This window comes from Actinia tenebrosa, unplaced genomic scaffold (assembly GCF_029948245.1).
Source record: "Actinia tenebrosa isolate PJP-AT-01 unplaced genomic scaffold, QUT_ActTen_1.0 PGA_scaffold7__59_contigs__length_16204524, whole genome shotgun sequence".
Lineage (NCBI taxonomy): Eukaryota > Metazoa > Cnidaria > Anthozoa > Actiniaria > Actiniidae > Actinia > Actinia tenebrosa.
The window spans coordinates 9,339,479-9,357,070 of record NW_028292584.1 but is presented as its reverse complement, the minus strand read 5'-3'; the positions used below and the strand labels follow the sequence as shown (position 1 = coordinate 9,357,070).

The 17,592-nt window shown below is 38.0% G+C and overlaps 2 protein-coding genes and 1 long non-coding RNA gene across 5 annotated transcripts; all 3 read right to left on the bottom strand.

The window, feature by feature from the left end:
• Window positions 1–2,596: 2,596 nt before the first annotated feature.
• LOC116306373 (uncharacterized) lies at window positions 2,597–3,299 on the bottom strand. Its single transcript, XR_004198256.2, has 2 exons — window positions 2,944–3,299; window positions 2,597–2,721 (listed from the first exon to the last, which is right to left on the bottom strand). It is a non-coding gene; the product is annotated as an uncharacterized LOC116306373 (long non-coding RNA).
• A 626-nt stretch (window positions 3,300–3,925) lies between these two features.
• Window positions 3,926–12,071, bottom strand: LOC148905520 (uncharacterized). 3 transcript variants are annotated; one of them, XM_089040094.1, is made up of 16 exons: window positions 11,566–12,071; window positions 11,009–11,134; window positions 10,170–10,273; window positions 9,875–9,967; window positions 9,501–9,620; window positions 9,292–9,417; window positions 8,746–9,026; window positions 8,521–8,616; window positions 8,086–8,424; window positions 7,933–8,012; window positions 7,741–7,804; window positions 7,303–7,539; window positions 6,309–6,520; window positions 5,837–6,056; window positions 5,544–5,612; window positions 3,926–4,660 (listed from the first exon to the last, which is right to left on the bottom strand). In XM_089040094.1, the coding sequence occupies exons 1-15, from the start codon at window positions 11,652–11,654 to the stop codon at window positions 5,586–5,588; spliced, it is 2,214 nt and encodes a 737-aa protein (XP_088896220.1). In that variant the 5' UTR covers window positions 11,655–12,071; the 3' UTR covers window positions 3,926–4,660; window positions 5,544–5,585. The 3 variants fall into 3 exon arrangements, with proteins under 3 accessions (XP_088896220.1, XP_088896221.1, XP_088896222.1); XM_089040095.1 differs by having other exon boundaries at window positions 3,926–4,654; XM_089040096.1 differs by having other exon boundaries at window positions 3,926–4,434.
• Window positions 12,072–12,566: 495 nt separating this feature from the next.
• LOC148905519 (uncharacterized) lies at window positions 12,567–15,619 on the bottom strand. Its single transcript, XM_089040106.1, has 6 exons — window positions 15,531–15,619; window positions 15,269–15,383; window positions 14,033–14,431; window positions 13,642–13,947; window positions 13,289–13,564; window positions 12,567–12,729 (listed from the first exon to the last, which is right to left on the bottom strand). The coding sequence occupies exons 1-5, from the start codon at window positions 15,564–15,566 to the stop codon at window positions 13,290–13,292; spliced, it is 1,131 nt and encodes a 376-aa protein (XP_088896232.1). The 5' UTR covers window positions 15,567–15,619; the 3' UTR covers window positions 12,567–12,729; window position 13,289.
• Window positions 15,620–17,592: the final 1,973 nt, after the last annotated feature.

The window sequence follows — 17,592 nt, the reverse complement described above, 5'->3', positions numbered from 1 at the left end:
GAAATTTCCCTTGCAATACTTAACTGACAAAGGAAGTGTTTTCGCACATCCTTTATTTATGTTGAACAGGTTAATACAAGCCTCAGTTTCAACAACTTCTCCTATAGTTGTGGGCGGAGTTCTTCTCATCCATATCGGGGCCAAAGTTCCACAATGTAAAGGTTTAGGTTTGGTCGTAGGTATCTGCAATCCACCCTTAAATTTGTACCAGTCCCTATCCAGTTTGTAGTCACAAATGGCCTTGTCTCCTCTCTTCAGCTTATGTTTGGTACTTCGAAAGGGATCGTGAATTTCGATGGCTGTTTCACAGGGATCATAACAATTTACCCCAGTTTCTAATAACTCCAAGACCGAAATTATCAGCAAAATATAAAACGTGCCCATGTATGAATCGGCCTCAGAGCTGAACAAATTAAAGAGGTTCACCTTTACTCTCCGAAAGCTCAAAATTACTGAATTTAATGCGTACCCTTCCAAGGTGTATTTATGCCAGAGTCTGAAGGAATGAGGACAAAGGTCTTTTAAAATTTTCTCAAATTTCGTTTATCTTGCTATAATAAGTGACCTATTTCCTGTCGATGCCAATTCTTTTAACGTTGGGGGTCGGCATTACGTTTCACGCATCAATTTTTCCAAAATTCACGCGTCAAGTATAATTTTGAGGCACATTACAGTATCAAGAATGTTAACTTTTAACAAAAGAGAATTAATCATTCACGAATCACGCACATTTCAATTCAAGAGAATAAAAAAATCACGAGTCACAGTTAACTTGGAATTAATTCGCTAATCACGCTCTATATTTTGATGCTTTCAAGTACCACGCACTTAATATAGCCCGAATCCATGCATCACGCGTTACCCCTGTGCCGCCCTGCTCCTACAGGTTTCAGGTATCTGTACTATAAAGTATAGTGATTAGTGCAATTCCCTTCCTTCGGTCTATGAAACTAACGCCGTCTTAAGGGTAGATCGTTGTAATCTAAAAAAAAGTTTTAAAAAGCTGTTCAACAAGGTCCGGAAACGATCCGGGTTATAATGACGTTATGAAAGTAAGAAGGAAATGAAAAACATAGGAAGGGCTTATTATATGTTTGCATTTATTTAATAGCCACAGTGACTAAGGTCAAACGTCTTCCTGTTATGCATGCACTAGCCTGTAATACAACAATCAGATCAAATGTCGTATTTATTCTGGTAATACTGAACTAAGGACCAAAAATAATATTGCATTTATTGGTTTCACATTTATGAAATTAAAAGTGCTCTATTGGTGGTGGTAAGGGGAGGAGGATGATGTTATCAAGTCCAACCTCGACTTGGACACATTGTTCCGTGGTCACTAAAGCGAATTCGAGAAACTGTCTATTACTCTTGTGTTTTTATTTCAAGCCAGGGTGCTTATTTCCGAATTCCTGACTTTCACATCCAGAATAAAACTTTAACGGTTATCTTGCTTATTAAAAATCTTGCATTCTTTACATCACTGCCCTGGCTGGTCATCACCTGACTGACAGTAGTCAAGGTCAGTGGTTAAAGAAAGCCAAGTTTAACGCCATCCAGAAGCACACTAAATGCCAATTCAATATGTGAGTTATCTGTTTCATGAATTAAATCAATAGTCCAGAGGTTGCTTTGGGTATTTCTAAAATTTAAAATTGATGATGTGCAAAACCGAGAGCAATAAACAACCGCTTAGCAGCCCCCTAGGTCTTTCTCAAAACTGAGAAATAGTTAAACCAAGTATGAACAAGTATTCACTAACTATTTACTTGGACTCAGTAGGATGGGTAGTGTTGTCTGCCGTAGAATTCCTTTATAATTTTCATCTGAATATGACTTAGTTTATCTCCTTTTCAAAAAAGAGTCAAAGGGCTGTATATTCTTACGCATTCACTATCTCATATCCTTCCCTTTCAACTCAGTCCTCACAATATATGCGGCTCAAAACATACCAGGCACTTGCATTTTAAATTATTCACCTGACTTGGCAGGAGTACGAATAACTATGATACGACAAAATACCTCTAAACTTCAGAGAGTAGATTGTACGAAAATTCATGAAATCCTAACAAGTTTACTCTTGCTCTTTGCCTGCCATGGCCGAGATCTGACAGGTCATGTGAACCCTTGCGGTAGGTCCATCGGCACTCAATTAAAAAAAACATTGAATATAGTTTAGTTAATCTCGGTTTTATCTTGCGATGGTGTCATATGATGCCTTGACGCATGGCATCCGATTAGACATGCGTCGTTTGGCTAATTTTTCCCTAACTGGAAATCAATTGAAAAAATTGTCTGTTCCCATTCTTACCTTATCTAAGACCCGAAAACGATGGACAGTGTACTCCCGGGAGTGTACTGTATTTCCCAAGACGATTAACTTGATTGCTTTTCCAGTCAATCCCATTTTGAAAAAGGTACATGCTTCGAGAAACTATTTTGTACTAGAAAAATTGTTATTTCGTGATCGAGTATATAATGTGCCAATACGGAATCGTACCCGGGTTTTGTTTACAATCCGCCACCAATCAATCAAAATTTTGAGACATCAGATGCCTCTCATTTTCGTCGAGTTTTGCAAAATGAATCTTCGTTGTCTGACAGTCTTCTTTTATTTGAACTTCGTTTTTCATAGAGCAAAAACAAAACTTTTCTTGTTGTTCGGTTTCATTTTCTTTTGGTGGTAGGGCCTTGAAGAAACTTTTGTCTTCAGAAATTCTAGAAAAGCAATAAAAAAGGAAACTGAATTCAAGATTCCTTAATCAAATCTAGTAAAGTTTGCATGTTTTCGTACATTTTTTGCATTATTGCACTATTATCAGTTGGTCTACTTTGTGGGCGCAAAGTTTTCATTCACTCTCGGCTATTTAGTTTTCTTAATGTTGAAAACGTAAACAGTTTGAAACAAAGCCGTTGGACGTATTCAATAATTCAAGGTACCTCCAACTCTCCATGAAGTTTTCTTCAGTTTGTACCACTCTTCCATCGCTTCCTTGCCGAAAATCGTCTGTTGGATCATTATTATAGTTGCCACAAAGACCTGACAAGGCTAATCTATCATTCTACAATAATACGTGGATATTTTTGACAAAACGACAAAGAAAAACATCGATTATTTATCGCTATGAATCAATGCAAAACGCCCAGAACACCCAGACAGAACAACCCAGGGTATTGATAACCTGTAAATAATAGGATATGATTTCTTGATGAGTTCAGTGCATGTTAATACTTGTCCACAGGAATCAGGGGATTAATTTCTTATCAACATCAATAATATCATGTTCAAGGAGGTTTCCCTGTTTTTCCTTTGATATGTTAATTAAGGAGAATTTCTTGCTTATCAGTCGTCATTCTTTGTCGTGCGCTATTATCAGGCCTCGTCCACCAACGTATTCGGATATTTTTGAATCCGCAACTTTTTCGTCAGGGTATTCAAAAATATACGAATTCGACCGTCCACAAGACGCCGGATTCACTCCGTATTCAGACCGTATTCAAAAATTTGCGGATTCGTCTACCGTATTCGCCGGATACTGTGTCGACGCAAGGCCAATTTTCAAAAATTAAAAATTCAAAAATATCCGGATACGTTGGACGGGGCCTCAGTGTGATACTGGATTGACTCAGTCTTTTGAGTTCAAAGAATTAGGCGCAATATCATCTTCAAGAACAAACGACTTTCTAAAACCACAGAGCATGCAATCCCAACCTTACTTAATATTCTCTTGTTAAAGTTCATATATTTAATTGTTGGCAACCCCTACATTTTTGTGTTAATAACCACTTAGAAACCTCATAGGTCGTACAGGACACCTGGAAGACGTTTTTGTGCTTCCGCCGGTAGACCAGAGTTAGATTTGTTTTACTTTTTTATATATCTCTGAGTTCTTTTTTACGAATCAAACACCATGCAAAGATATTAGGTATTTTCACTTTATTGATTATACGCGATCGATCTCAGGTGGATTACATGAAATACTTGGTTACAAACAGTTTGATGCTGTCAACTTATGTACTTATTGACTGAGTGGGAGGGCCGTACGGGAAAATATTTGGCTCGAGGTCATGTCGTACGGACCGAGCGCAGCGAGGTCCGTACAAATGACCGAGAGCCAAATATTTTCCCGTACGGCCCGACCTAACTCAGTCAATAAGCATTTTATCATATGACCCTCACGAAAATAAGAATAAATAAGAAAAAGAAAGCGCGCGGATTCGAGCAGGGCCGGACGGGTTTTTCCGGCCCGCTTACGTCAACCCGTCCGGCCCCCATCACGTAATTTTTTCCAATGGTTTTATTAGAGCGCGCGAGCAGGGCCGTACGGGTCATATGATAAATCTACTTAATATATTTTACACATGCAAAATGTTTATTTATTTTAAGTCTTGTTCTTGCCTTGCAAGGTCTGCAGTCATCTTGTAATGATGCTATGGTTAGGTAGGTGAATGGCATCTGATTAGACATGCTTTTTACTATCCCCGATTATCACAGCTAGCTATGTCATATAAGTCCCTGATTATATTTATTTGATAAAAAAATAATCATTCCTTAGAAATAAAATCATAATGAAAGTATATATAAGTGAAAAATAAGCCATTCGCTCTGAAATTCCACTCGAGAATGGATACCTGTCCGCCTCAATTTCATCTGCAACTAAAAACTCTAGATTAACTTTTATCATTTGAAGTAAACCTATAAAAAAACATTACTTTAATAAACGAGAAGGAGTGGTTTTTCACGAGATATACTACGATGCTAGTCTAAGTGTGTTCTGTTTTCTTAGCAATTCAAAGCTATTTGAGAATTAAATATCTTTGTAAGGAATTCAAAGATTTCTACTTGCTTAGGCCCAGGGCCGTAAGAGAAGAGTTTAAGTTTATTTTCTGTCCATTCATCCCAGTATAAAGTATCATGTATCATATATGTAACGTAGTCCAAAGATCGGCAACTGACACGCACCAGCGTATAACCAATTTTAATTCAGTCAATAGCTGGGATAGGCCTTTTTTCAACAAACAGTCATGTACTGATGATATATGACTTTGATAAAGAATAAATTCAGCTCAAGGTCCCTTGGTGAAGTTTGAAAATGTTTTGGATACGACATTAGTGATCCCGCAAAAATTCTTTAAATGAAGGAAGGCCTAATTTTTTTATTCACCCAGTAACAATCACGTGCCAATTTATTGCAAAAGGCTTATTGATGTGACCAAGGGCACTAGGACACCGAATGTGGTTGGATTTCTATAGGTTTTTTTTCCTTTCGATTATTTGAATTAAATCAACGTTATACTTGTTTGACTTATCTTGTGTCCGCGTTCCTTCGTTCGCTGTTGTAATCTAGACGTTTTCATTCCAAAGGTCAAACGGTTTGAATAGTCTATGAGCGTTGCTTCTTAATTTAATTCAAATAATCGAAAGGAATAAAAAAACCTATAGAAATCCAACCACATTCGGTGTCCTAGTGCCCTTGATGTGACAAACATGAAATAAGGTATGCAATAACCAAACCCGAGTTTAAATCTATCATATTTACCTAGTGAGAACAGAAGAGGAAGTATGTCTTCTTCACCTATCATCAGTTCTTACATAAAGAACTTAGTGGCTGTTTTGGAAGGAAAAAAATAAAGCCATTAACTAATACAATAGTGCTCCTTGAAATAAAAAGATCCTAAGAGACCGAGATATTAGTGCCAAATAGTCTCGTTAACGGGACAGTTACCCAAGTAGGTACCCAAGTAGGACTTTATTGAAAAATCCTTTTATAAATTTTTGATTTAGAATTTGAGGCCGAGATACTGAGTGTCCCTACTACGGAGCCGTACTCACGTTTTGTTTACAATCACTTGAACCACCAATCAACCGAAAATTTTGAGCCATAAGACGCCATTCATTTTCGTTGAGTTTTGCAAAATGAGTCTTTGTTGACTGACAGTCTTTCTTCATTTGAACTTCGTTTTTCATGGAGCAAAAACAAAACTTTTCTTGTTGTTCGGTTTCATCTTCTTGTGGTGGGAGAGCCTTGAAGAAACTTTTGTCTTCAGAAATCCTTGAAAAGCAGCAAATAAGCAAACAAAATTCAAGATTCTCGAGAGTCAGTTTTTATGAAACGGAATCTAATTTAGTAAAGTGTAAACAATGTGTTCGTGGATTCGCATTCACATTACTGCACTATTATTAATTGGTCTACGTAGTGGACCCAAACATTTTGGGTTTTTTTTTTTTTTTTTTTTTTCATCATGTATATATTTTTAACCATTTTGCCGTTGGACATATTCAATTATTCTATACTATTAGGTACCTCCAAGTCTCCATGAAGTCTTCTTCAGTTTGTACTACTCTTCCATCGCCCCCTTGCCAAAAGTCATCTGTTGGATCATTATTATAGTTGCCACAAAGACCTGACACACGTCCCTTGTCATAGCCTAGATTAGTTATTATGACGCTAATTTCAATTCGATTATTACTCACTATCTCTATGACTGCTATTACCATTCCCGAAGATAGAATGACCTTTAAACAAAGATATTAGTAAGTTAGCATTATAAACTTTTATAACTTGCTAAACCAAAAAAAAGGGGAAAAAAAGAACCATTAAGGTGACCCCAACACGCAATTTCGAGTTTATTTAGCGATTTTTTAACTCGCTTATATCGCGTCAAAACTCGGATAATTCTAAATTTGGACATACTACTAAATACCGCTGTTCGAATAGTTTCATTCAATATTTGACTGAAAATAATTATCCTTCACTGACATCGCTACACACAGCACAGCTACGTCCAAGATAAAGATGTGTTTTCGGACTTCAAAACATTGCAAAAGACCCAAAATTTCATTGTTTTCAGTTACCTTGAAAATCGAATTAATTTGTCTTTTCGTGCTTGGTGGTATTAATTTCTGGTCATAATTAAGATATTTTCATACTTCAAATCACGAAATATTTCAATAACACACAACTTTTATGTGTTATCGTCAATACCCAAGGGCGGATCCAGTCAAAATTGGGGGGGAGGGGGATTAATTGAATGTCTTCCGTCAAAACAACGGAAAACAATAAAAATAGCATCTAATTCTTCAGGGGGTTTTTTTTTCTGCTGAAGGGGGGCTTCAGTCCCCCTTTGCCTCCCTCCCCCTGGATCCGCCCTTGATACCACACAATTTTTATGCCAAACAAAGCAAAGTCACGTGATCGTCTTAACCAATTATATACTAGAATTTGGGACAGTGAACGAAGATTGAATATTAATAAGTATTAATGCTATACAAACTACATTAAAGCGGTGAATCATTACATGTCCAAATCTCCGCACGTAACCCCATGGCAAGAATAGGTGTCTTAGCATTTGGACTTGTATTCCCTTCGATAATTTTCCAGGACTTCGCTTTATGAATCTCAACCTTGAAGACTCTACATTTCCAAAAAAGATGTCGTCACAAACGGAAAAGACTATGACGTTGTCTCTATCTCGTATGGCAACTCCACAGGCGGAATATGTCTGATTATCCCTCTGCAAGAGTCTTATATCAACCTGTGATAATAATAATAATAATAATAATAATAATAATAATAATAATAATAATTTTATAGGGACATTTATTTAAATTTATTGTAGTTAGTTTCCTTTTAGACTGTATAGGTTACGCTGTGGTTTATATGATATAAAGTGCGATGGCTAATACACATAATAACCGAAGAACTTCATATGATTGTACTGAAGGGGTAGGTATACCTGCACTTTTTTTGCCTCGTTACTGTAAAACACAAAAAATCCAGATGAATTCCACTGAATTTCTCTGCAAGATTTATATGATTGTAAGTTAATAAATGCACAGACACTACAGTATCTTTCATTTACATATGTTTACAGTATCTATGTAGACAAGCTATTTACATATTTTTGGGTGCTCGCTTTATTTATTACCTTGAATCAAACGTGCTAATCCGCCTAAACAATAGTCCACATTTTTCGAATTCTGATATTCCATTTTCTGCTGCAAATAACTTAAGATAGGAAAGTAAAAATAAATTCCAGTTAGTTATAGTTGCTTGAGAGGGGTTTCGTATCAGTGTTTACCTGCATCGATGGCATTTCATATACACCAGAAAACCAATCTGGACTAGAAGTCTCTGGTTTAAAATGAAACAAATAGGAATGGCTTGTGTTTGTATTTCCTTCTTGCTCATCACAGATTCCACTAATAGTGATTGTTTTTCCGCGATTGATATCTTCTGTCCTCAATTCGACGCTGCATTTGTCGACGAACACCTTTCTTTCTTGTGGGATCAACACAGAAACCACTACACTGTCAATCCCAACCAGGCCCAAAGGTGACAAAATGGGTACAGTTGGTCTTAAGGTCACAGTAACATTTTTCTTTACTTTGCAATTGATATCGGTAATCCTTGGAGATACCTAAAACACACTCACAAGAATGGCGAAGTTAACTTTTTTTGCCTCATTAAAAAAACTGACCCGAAATCTTAGAAATCAAAGAAACACTTATTTCACCTCGATTCCAACATAGAACTGGTCACTTTCTTGTTCAGATGCTGTCCAGTTGTATTTGGGACTCGTGGAGAACTTCATGTAAAGTTTGCACGAAACCTGTACATTGGAAATTTTGGAAACCTTTTTTGAAATATGAATAATTAACAACACAGGGGCTCATGACATCTTTGTTCTCTGATATGGGCATACATAACAAAATATGAAAGATATTAAACTGGCACCCACCGTATCGCCAATAGCGAAGTGTTGAAAGAGTGTAACTACACTCTGCCTTCTGGTACAGCTGCTGTGGTTGCTTGTTCTTTCTCCCTCCTCTGCAATGCACCATGTCTCGTTCTTAACAGAATTAATTAAGTTTGTATACCATCCAATAAAATATGATACGTTGTTCCATGCAGGAAAGTCAAAGCTGCAAACCAATTCCACCCTTGACGAGGAGTCGTTTCGATATGTGACAGTTGGCTTTGGAACAAGCTTCACTGGAAAATCCAATTCACCTGCTGAAGCTAAAAGAGTGGCAATAAAAACAAAGTGAATCTCTTGAGAATCTTAAACGTTTTTCACGAAAAACAAAAACGGTCAAATCAAGGGTCACGTAATAACCCTTTTTAGCTACCCATCAATTTTGGGGCTCTCGGCCCAGTTCTACCTTTTGGGGTCCCTGCGTGGGACATAACGGCACTAAAAACAATCGGTAAGAAGAACTATTAAATTTCCACTAATTTTTTTCTAAAACTCATGGCAAAAAGTGCCAACTAAAAACTTACTAACCTAAGCGGCACGTTCTACCATCTAGAAGCAGTTCGTATCCTAAAAGGCATCGACATTTGTAGCTGCCATGTGTATTTTCACATATGTGATCACATTGTCCATTTTTGGTAGCACACTCGTCTATATCTAAAGTAAAGTACACAAGCTTTAATTAGTAAAATGCTTTATTTGTTTTATTATTATCTATTTATATTACTGAGTGCACTTACCTTTACATGACTTCGAGCCCTCTAAAACATAACCTTTTCTACATCCACATTTATAAGATCCTGGGGTGTTGATGCAGACTTGCGAACAGCCATGATGTGATCGAGAGCACTCATTCACATCTGAAAAATAAGGTGGGAAAGGTATTTCCTTTTTGGGGCTTCGTCTTCCGCTGTTTCAACTGAGATCTTTGTTTATCGTCTCAAGATCTTACGCAATTGAATGTTGTTGGGAAGTCTCGGTAAACTTAATTTGTGGACAATATGGCTGCCTGGTTAAAACGATAAAAGTTTGAGGCGCTAAACGAGTCATTTAAACCTATCCTATCAGTTTGTGCATATCAATTAAAATATAACAATCAATCGTGTCATCATACCATATTGGCATCTGGATCCCCTCCATCCACTGTCGCAGGAACATCTATTCGGTGATGTACATCTTCCGTAAAAACACCCACTCCTGCAGATAGCTGGTTACGAAAGAATATACTTAGCTGATCTGCCTATAACTTGTGATGTCATAGCCGTCATATTGGATGATATTATTAAAGCTCTGTCTTTATATTTTCACAAGCTTGTAAATGCAGCAAACCTCAAGAATCTAACTTAATTCCCAAGACCAACAAAGTATCATACGTTATTGAATTACATTATATTAATAATATCACATACGTATCGAGCAGTATCGTCCACTTTGTCTCCAACCTGAGCAACAGTAATAATACGTTTTGTATACTGATGTTGTTCTGGATTCATAGTAGTAAGAACGCCAAGACCTAAATTAATATATTCATAAATCAAATTATAGATTTTTCTAATTATAATTTTTTTAATTTGTTTTCGTTCAGTACATAGCTCTTATTAACCGAGTGTGAGGTCCGTACCGTAAGTTATGGACCGAGTTTTTTCCACTGCCTTATGGCCCAAGCGCGTAGCGCGCGGGCCATAAAGAAGTGGAAAAAACGAGCATCCTTAACTTACGGTACGGACCGAGAAAACGAGGTTAATAAGATACTTGTTATATGGCAAGGCATTGAGATTAAAAAGAGGCGAAGCAACAAAAAGTAAAGTTGACAGCGCATGTCAAACGAAAACTGCATTGGAAGGGCTTTCTGTACGTGCTACAAGTCACGTATGTTTGAGTCGCTCAGAAAGAGAAGTTTTAGTTTACTTTGAATGAATTTAGCTATAGTTTAAAGTTTTCTGAAATACTAGTTAGCAAACGTTAGGCTTTCTTTTGCAAAACATGTAAATGCCAAATGAAAAAAGGCATCAAAAGAAGACCTCAAGAACTCAACATGAGATTGAGAAGAAAACTGTCGTACTTCAAACTCCCTTTCAACTTCAAGATATTCACAACCAAGATGAATAATGCTACAGCCTTCCGTTTGTTTTCCTACCGTACCGTAAGTTATGGACCGCAAATTGACCAATCATAGCGCATGAAATTACCTTGCCATATAATAATTACCATTAATGTATCTACAACCAGATAAAATAAATTTTCTTACCGTGTTCTCTTACAGCGACCCCAGCCCCATATGCCACATTTAGCATTGTAATCTTGATATCTCGTTCGATAAGTCTGGTATGATGTGTAAGCCGTTTCGTACGTTCCTCTTGAACACACGTGACTCCTAACAAACAAATCAACATTTTTCTGTCTCTCTCTTCTACTCTTCATTTAATTTAGCGATTGCATGAAATAAACTGATTTACGAGTAGGTAGTGAGAAAAAAGGCGTCACAGGAGAAGGAGAATATTAATAAGTACCTCTCCCCTTTCTCACTAGAAACTGTCAACAAAAGATAAATAAGTACGAGAGATAAACCTGTCTTATTTATTTTCACACTTTGTTTCTCCTTTTCTATATTAATTGGCCGTTAATAGATATAAAGATAAGGTGGATGGAAGAAGGTAGTCAACAGGAAGTGCTACTAACTAAAGCAACATGTTTATGCCTGTCTACTAGACTGGTACATGAGGGCCTTGTTTTGCAAACACGATTCTGCTAGCTGATATGAAACCAACATTCTTTATGTATTGAAATCGACTAAAAAAAACTTACACCCATGAATACGGCTGGATTTCCTCGCTGTCTTCAAAAGCCAGGAACAGGACCAAGAATCCTAGCAAGAATTCCACCAAGTGATTCATGGCTGAATAACTTGTAATCAGTACTAAAGAGATGCGACACTGCTGGACTCGTTGCTTGATCACAATGATCCCTGCACACACGAGTACTTTACCATCCGTCACGAAAACAGACTCCGGTTTCAAGAAACACGGAAGTCTTTTTTGTACAGTCCTGGCAGTATAGTCGTTTGCGGAGATATTTGTAACAACCCTGTTTACTAATACCTCTAATGCTTAACAAAACAGTCGTCCCACTAAAAAAATGGTTCTGATATTTTCTACTGAATGATTTGTTGAGTATATACTAAGATAAATTTACGGATTTTACGCGGGATTTAAATGTATACTCAGATCTTTAGGCGACCTTCAAGCTAATACTTGAGTACAGCAGGACACTGTGTGCGATGCTGAGTTCAAACTAAGTAACTGGATCTACTTGGCATGCTCAATTATTTTTCTCCACAGAAAAAATTTCTGTTCAATGTTTGTAATGACCTTTTGATATGAGGCATTGATTACCTTTAGTACATGTTCTAGCTTATTTTCAATTCATAAAGATAACACGTTTTTAATTACTCAATAATCTCCTTTCTAGGTTATTATTTATAAAAAATGAAACCTGATCAAAGTTTTTCATGCTTTCCTTTTAGCTTCCTTTCAATCAATATGTCTTCCTATTAACAGACAGACTGTTTCTGTTCCTGTTTATTTTTAGTTGTCCCATCTCTTTGAACCTGTGATTTTATCAATCTAAGCAAACGTCGATTTATTGATTTTCTGTATTAAAAATTTCTTAATTAATTATTTGAATTTCGAATTTTGAATAATAATGCAACACTTTCACTGTTATAATTATTATTCTAATTATTGTTTGTTCGTTCGTTCGTTCTGCTGTTGTTTTTGTTTTTGTTTTGAAATAGAACCATACACATCAAAAAGACATTTTGTTAAAAGTATTATGACATCATTTTAATTCAAATTTCTGATTTTCTAGACTATGTTACAAAGTAAAGATGCAAAGACTGCTGGTCAATCAAGATGATGTCATCTATCTCTTTGGTATAATCTTCGATGTAAGGTATGACTCTTGACACGTCTAAAAAAAAAGACGGCTTCACTATTAACTATTAATTGTTGTATTTGCTGTTGTTATCGTTGTTGTGGTTGTCGTGTCAGGAAAGAATCACTTTCAAAAAGACGTAATCTACAGTTTTCCCATTTCGTGTCATTCCCTAGAATACCAATTCTTACGTGTCATTCTCTATAAAGTATTATTTCATTTCATACAACTCGAACAAATCTTATTCTCAAGAGATGATACGTGGCCTATAATGAGGAAAACTTATGCCTAGGTTGATTAGGTTCATGTGTTGGTATAATCGAGAAAAATGACGCTTTCATAGATACCCGGAAGCAGCATATCACACGATCCCAACCCCAGGAAATCCCCATTTCAATAAAAAATTGAATTAAAATTAAGAAACGTTTTATCAATACACCCTAAACCTAACTGAGGTAAAGCTGACCAGAGGTCAGTGGAAAGTGTGTGTGTCAGTTACTCAGTAACAAAGCCGTATAAAGGGGCTATTCCTGTTGTTAAAAATACATTTAGAAAGTATCAATTCTTTGGGCAAGAAGTTTTAGTGTGTACGTACCTCAAACAAGAGTCCTGATCTTAGTGAACGATGGCGTCTCTCCTCTCTGGTACGCATATCCAATCACCTTGAAGTAGTACATGGTGTCTGCCTCAAGGTTATCAATGACGCATGAAGATCCGTAGCAGGCTTTCTTCATATTTAACCTGTCTTTCTGTTTTCCGTAATCTACTTGGACTCTGGTGGATGGAGGTCCTCGTCTAGGCTTCTCGAATTTGAGAAGAATTTCAGTACTGCGTAAAGGCCGACCAGAAACTTTGGTAGGTAGCGAGGGAGCTGGAGATTGAATGACGTTATAAAAACGTTAAAGTGTCTTAGCTTAATTAAGTTAATTTCATCTTCAAACAACTTACTCTTGACGTAGTAACACTGTCTTCTTTGCCAGTTAGGATACTCTCCTTTACTGTTAAAAGCAGACATCTTTACACAATACTCGGTGTACGACTGTAGTCCAGTCACTGTGGTGCTGGTCAAATCCACATTGTATGTTGTGAACACGTTCCAGTTGTCTCTTGTGTATCTTTCTCTGTAGTAGATTATGTAGCCGGCTTTGGTGAGACTGTTTGGTAGACGTATGGGAACAGGTGACCTCCAAATTACCTTCATGGTGTCATATCGAACTGGAGTGATGTCTGTGATGACTGGTGCAGCACTAGGTACTGGAAACAATGATACAAGACAATAATAAATAGAACACACCGTGACTTTATGTAAAAGAGTTGTAAAAAAAGCTCCATATCCTACCTCTTTTCTCTGGTACAGCAGCAGGATTTTCACACCGGTCCCCACTGAATCCATTTACGCATTTACACTGATACAGACCAGATCCCCGTGGGTAGTTGGGGTGGGGTACACATTGACCACCATTCAAACACGGGCATTGTACAATACGCACTCTCATGTCTGTTGTATCAAACGCTCCACACTCGTCAGTCACTTGGAAGGTGAACTTCTCATTCGATGTGACCTTCCATCTCAGTAGACCTGCTGGACTGAATGTGTGGCCAGTAGCTGTAGAACTGAGTAGAGAGTAAGTTACAGGACGGTTATCAGGATCTGTTGCTCTCAGCTGCAGCACGAGATCTTCTCCAGGCAAGGCGCTGTACGTTATTGGCTTTCTACTAAACGTCGGTGCCTGATTATCTGTTGATTGTCGTAAGTAAAAAAACACATCACGGGTGTTTGAAAGTACCTGAAAAGGATTCAAAAAAGCAACTTACTTCTCCTACGCGTCCAGGAATTTTGGTCATCTCTGGGTATTGCACTGCTGGCACCAGTCACGTGGGTTGGGTTCGTTGGCAGCAAACAATGTTCTCTGATCAGACAGGAATCGGCTGAAAATATAATCATGGAATTCATTTTCCATAATATAACAATTAAGTTGAACGGTAAAGATGTCAAAGAGTTCTCGAAAACAATCTTCTGATTAGGTGAAAGAAAAGAACTTTAGTACGAAATAACGGTCCAATGTTCTGCACTTACTTTGCATTTCCTACCACTTTTTTTCTGGTACAGCAGCAGGATTTTCACAACGGTCCCCACTGAATCCATTTACGCAATTACACTGATACAGACCAGATCCCCCGTGGGTGGTTGGGATGGGGTACACATTGACCACCATTCAGACACGGACATTGTACTATACGCACTCTCATGTCTGTTGTATCAAACGCTCCACACTCGTCAGTCACTTGGAAGGTGAACTTCTCATTCGATGTGACCTTCCATCTCAGTAGACCTGCTGGACTGAATGTGTAGCCAGTAGCTGTAGAACTGAGAGTAGAGAGTAAGTTACAGGACGGTTATCAGGGTCTGTTGCTTTCAGCTGCAGCACGAGATCTTCTCCAGGCAAGGCGCTGTACATCACGGGCTTTCTACTAAACTTTTGGTCCTTGATTATCTGTTGATTTTTCAAAGTTAGGAACATGTAAGGAGTGTTTCAAAGTACTGGAAAATAAAATATTCAGAAAAGCAACTCACTTTTCCTACGCGTCCAGGAATTCTGGTCATCTCTGGGTAGGCACTGCTGGCACCAATCACGTGGGTTGGGTTCGTTGGCAGCAAAACAATGTCCTCTGATCAGACAGGAATTCGGCTCTGAAAAAAACATAAAGGGGAATCCATTTTTCACAATGAACAAGCTAAAGCGTCAAGATGTTCAAGAGTTCTTGAAACCACTCTTGTGATTGCGTTGAAAGAAAAGATTTTGAGTACGAAGCAAAGTCCAATGTTCTGTACTCACTTTGCGTTGACATTTTCCTGATTTGGTGCACGTCATACATTTTGAATCATAAGTGAGATGTCTTAATTGTTGTGCACTTGTTCTGAAGCCATCGTAGAAACTGAGACCAAATCCCCGCAGCAGGGGTCCCTCGTGATCATAATCACCAAGTCTCGTCGGTGGCTCAGGAAGGTCGCATTTAACACCAAATATGTCAATCATCTTTCATGTGTCGTGACAGGTACTCCACGTGGAGACCAAGAACTTGGAAGACCTTTCATTAGATACAGGTGCAGAATAAGTTAAATGCCTGATATGATTTAAATAGTGCGTATCCCTTTGTTCATAAAAATACCTTGAATTCTTTGACGTGACACGTGAGGTTGTTTGAGTCGATGAACTTCTGTCCCAACAGGTTCGCCTTTCTACATGGACGTTCACGTATATCACAGAGTCCACCATTGTAGATACTAAGAACATAAAGAAATATTGGGTTGGATGATTTTCCAAACAGTGTAGGAGAAGGGAAGATCAATAACGATGTCTCTTGCGGAAAGTTCTTATTTCTGTTTTGTTTTCAAATTCGGGATGGTCCCGATTTATTTGAGACCCTTCATCTCATCATCTGCCAGTGAAGGTAGCAGTAGGCATTTAGTCTACTTACTCATTTTAGTTCACTTACTTACCCAACAACTCTGGTACTGCCTGTACTTCCATAGAACAGTCCAGTGCAGTAAAGCCTTTATCACATATACAGGTTCTGTTCTTACACTTGCCACGTTCCACTACAGTCCTGAAGAACAAAGGTCTTTAATTGCTTTCGGGGAGGCACCAAGTCACCAGCTGGATTACGAGTGTAGAGCGAGAGGTTCTTAGTGTGGCGTCTTCCATACATATTTCATTGTTTCAAATGCTAGGACAGCAAAGTCCTTGTCTCCAGTGAACTAAAAGTAAAGGTACAAATTAAGAGAAATAAGGGAGCAACTGAGACTAACAACACGTCCGTTTTACAGTTCATACATAAAACATCGTAGGAGAAATGCTATTACGGCACATATTGCTGCCACGCAGTTTGCAATCGTGACTGAGTTTAATAGCGTGGCTGTTGGCCTTTCGCATCAACAACAACCAACGCTTTTAAAAACCAACTTAGGCCCCACCGGGTGGTGGTTTTGATCTAGCAAACTGCAAGGAGAATATTTCCATATTTTTTCTCGCTTTGGGCTGGTTATGAGATCCGAAGGTTGGATTTTGTTTTTCTTTCGTTGGCTTATTTGGCTTATGTAGTTGTACCTTCAGAAGTCATGGACACACAATTGGAATGTGCATTCGAGGTGTTACTTTGGTATTAATGTTCCATACAACATATAGACAACACAGACAACACTGAATCAACGCAAATTAAACTATTCTCACTGAATGATTAATGAGCACCGATCGCAGTATATACTTTAACTTTCACACACATTTCTTGTTGGACGTTATTGCGTTAACGTCGTTCAGAGCCTTCGAAGCCGAATTGTGCCCCCCGACCACCCCAACCCACGCTAGCAGTCCTGGTTGCGACAGTTTTCATGTTTCCCTACCTTCCTCGCTGTTTACCTCATTATCACAACAATCGCGGACCAGCCCCATAACTTAATACTGAACTGGCTACTCGTAGTAACTTCATATTGAGTAATTTCAGTGATGTATATTACATAATTACCCTTCAATTCGTTGACACATTGAATATGGGTCCATTCTTATGCTTGTACATAGAGTCCCTGCATGTCGTTCCTGCCTTAGAATTTCTTTCTTTATGTAATTACTGCAATTCTCCTGCTCGATTATTTGACAATCAATACTCTGATTGATCTTTTGCTTCTTATTCGGTCCTAGCGTGCTGTACTTGTGGATCATCTACAAAGTAGCCTTTTGGCTCGAAATCCTCGTAGTCACTGAGTTATCACTGTACCGTTACCTTCTACAGAACCGTTTCTTCCTGCCGAATCTGACTGGTCATTTATTTGAGTTGAAATTACTTCCTACCTTGACTTGTCGATGTCTGTAATAAATAAATTCGCGTTGTAGGTCGCATTTT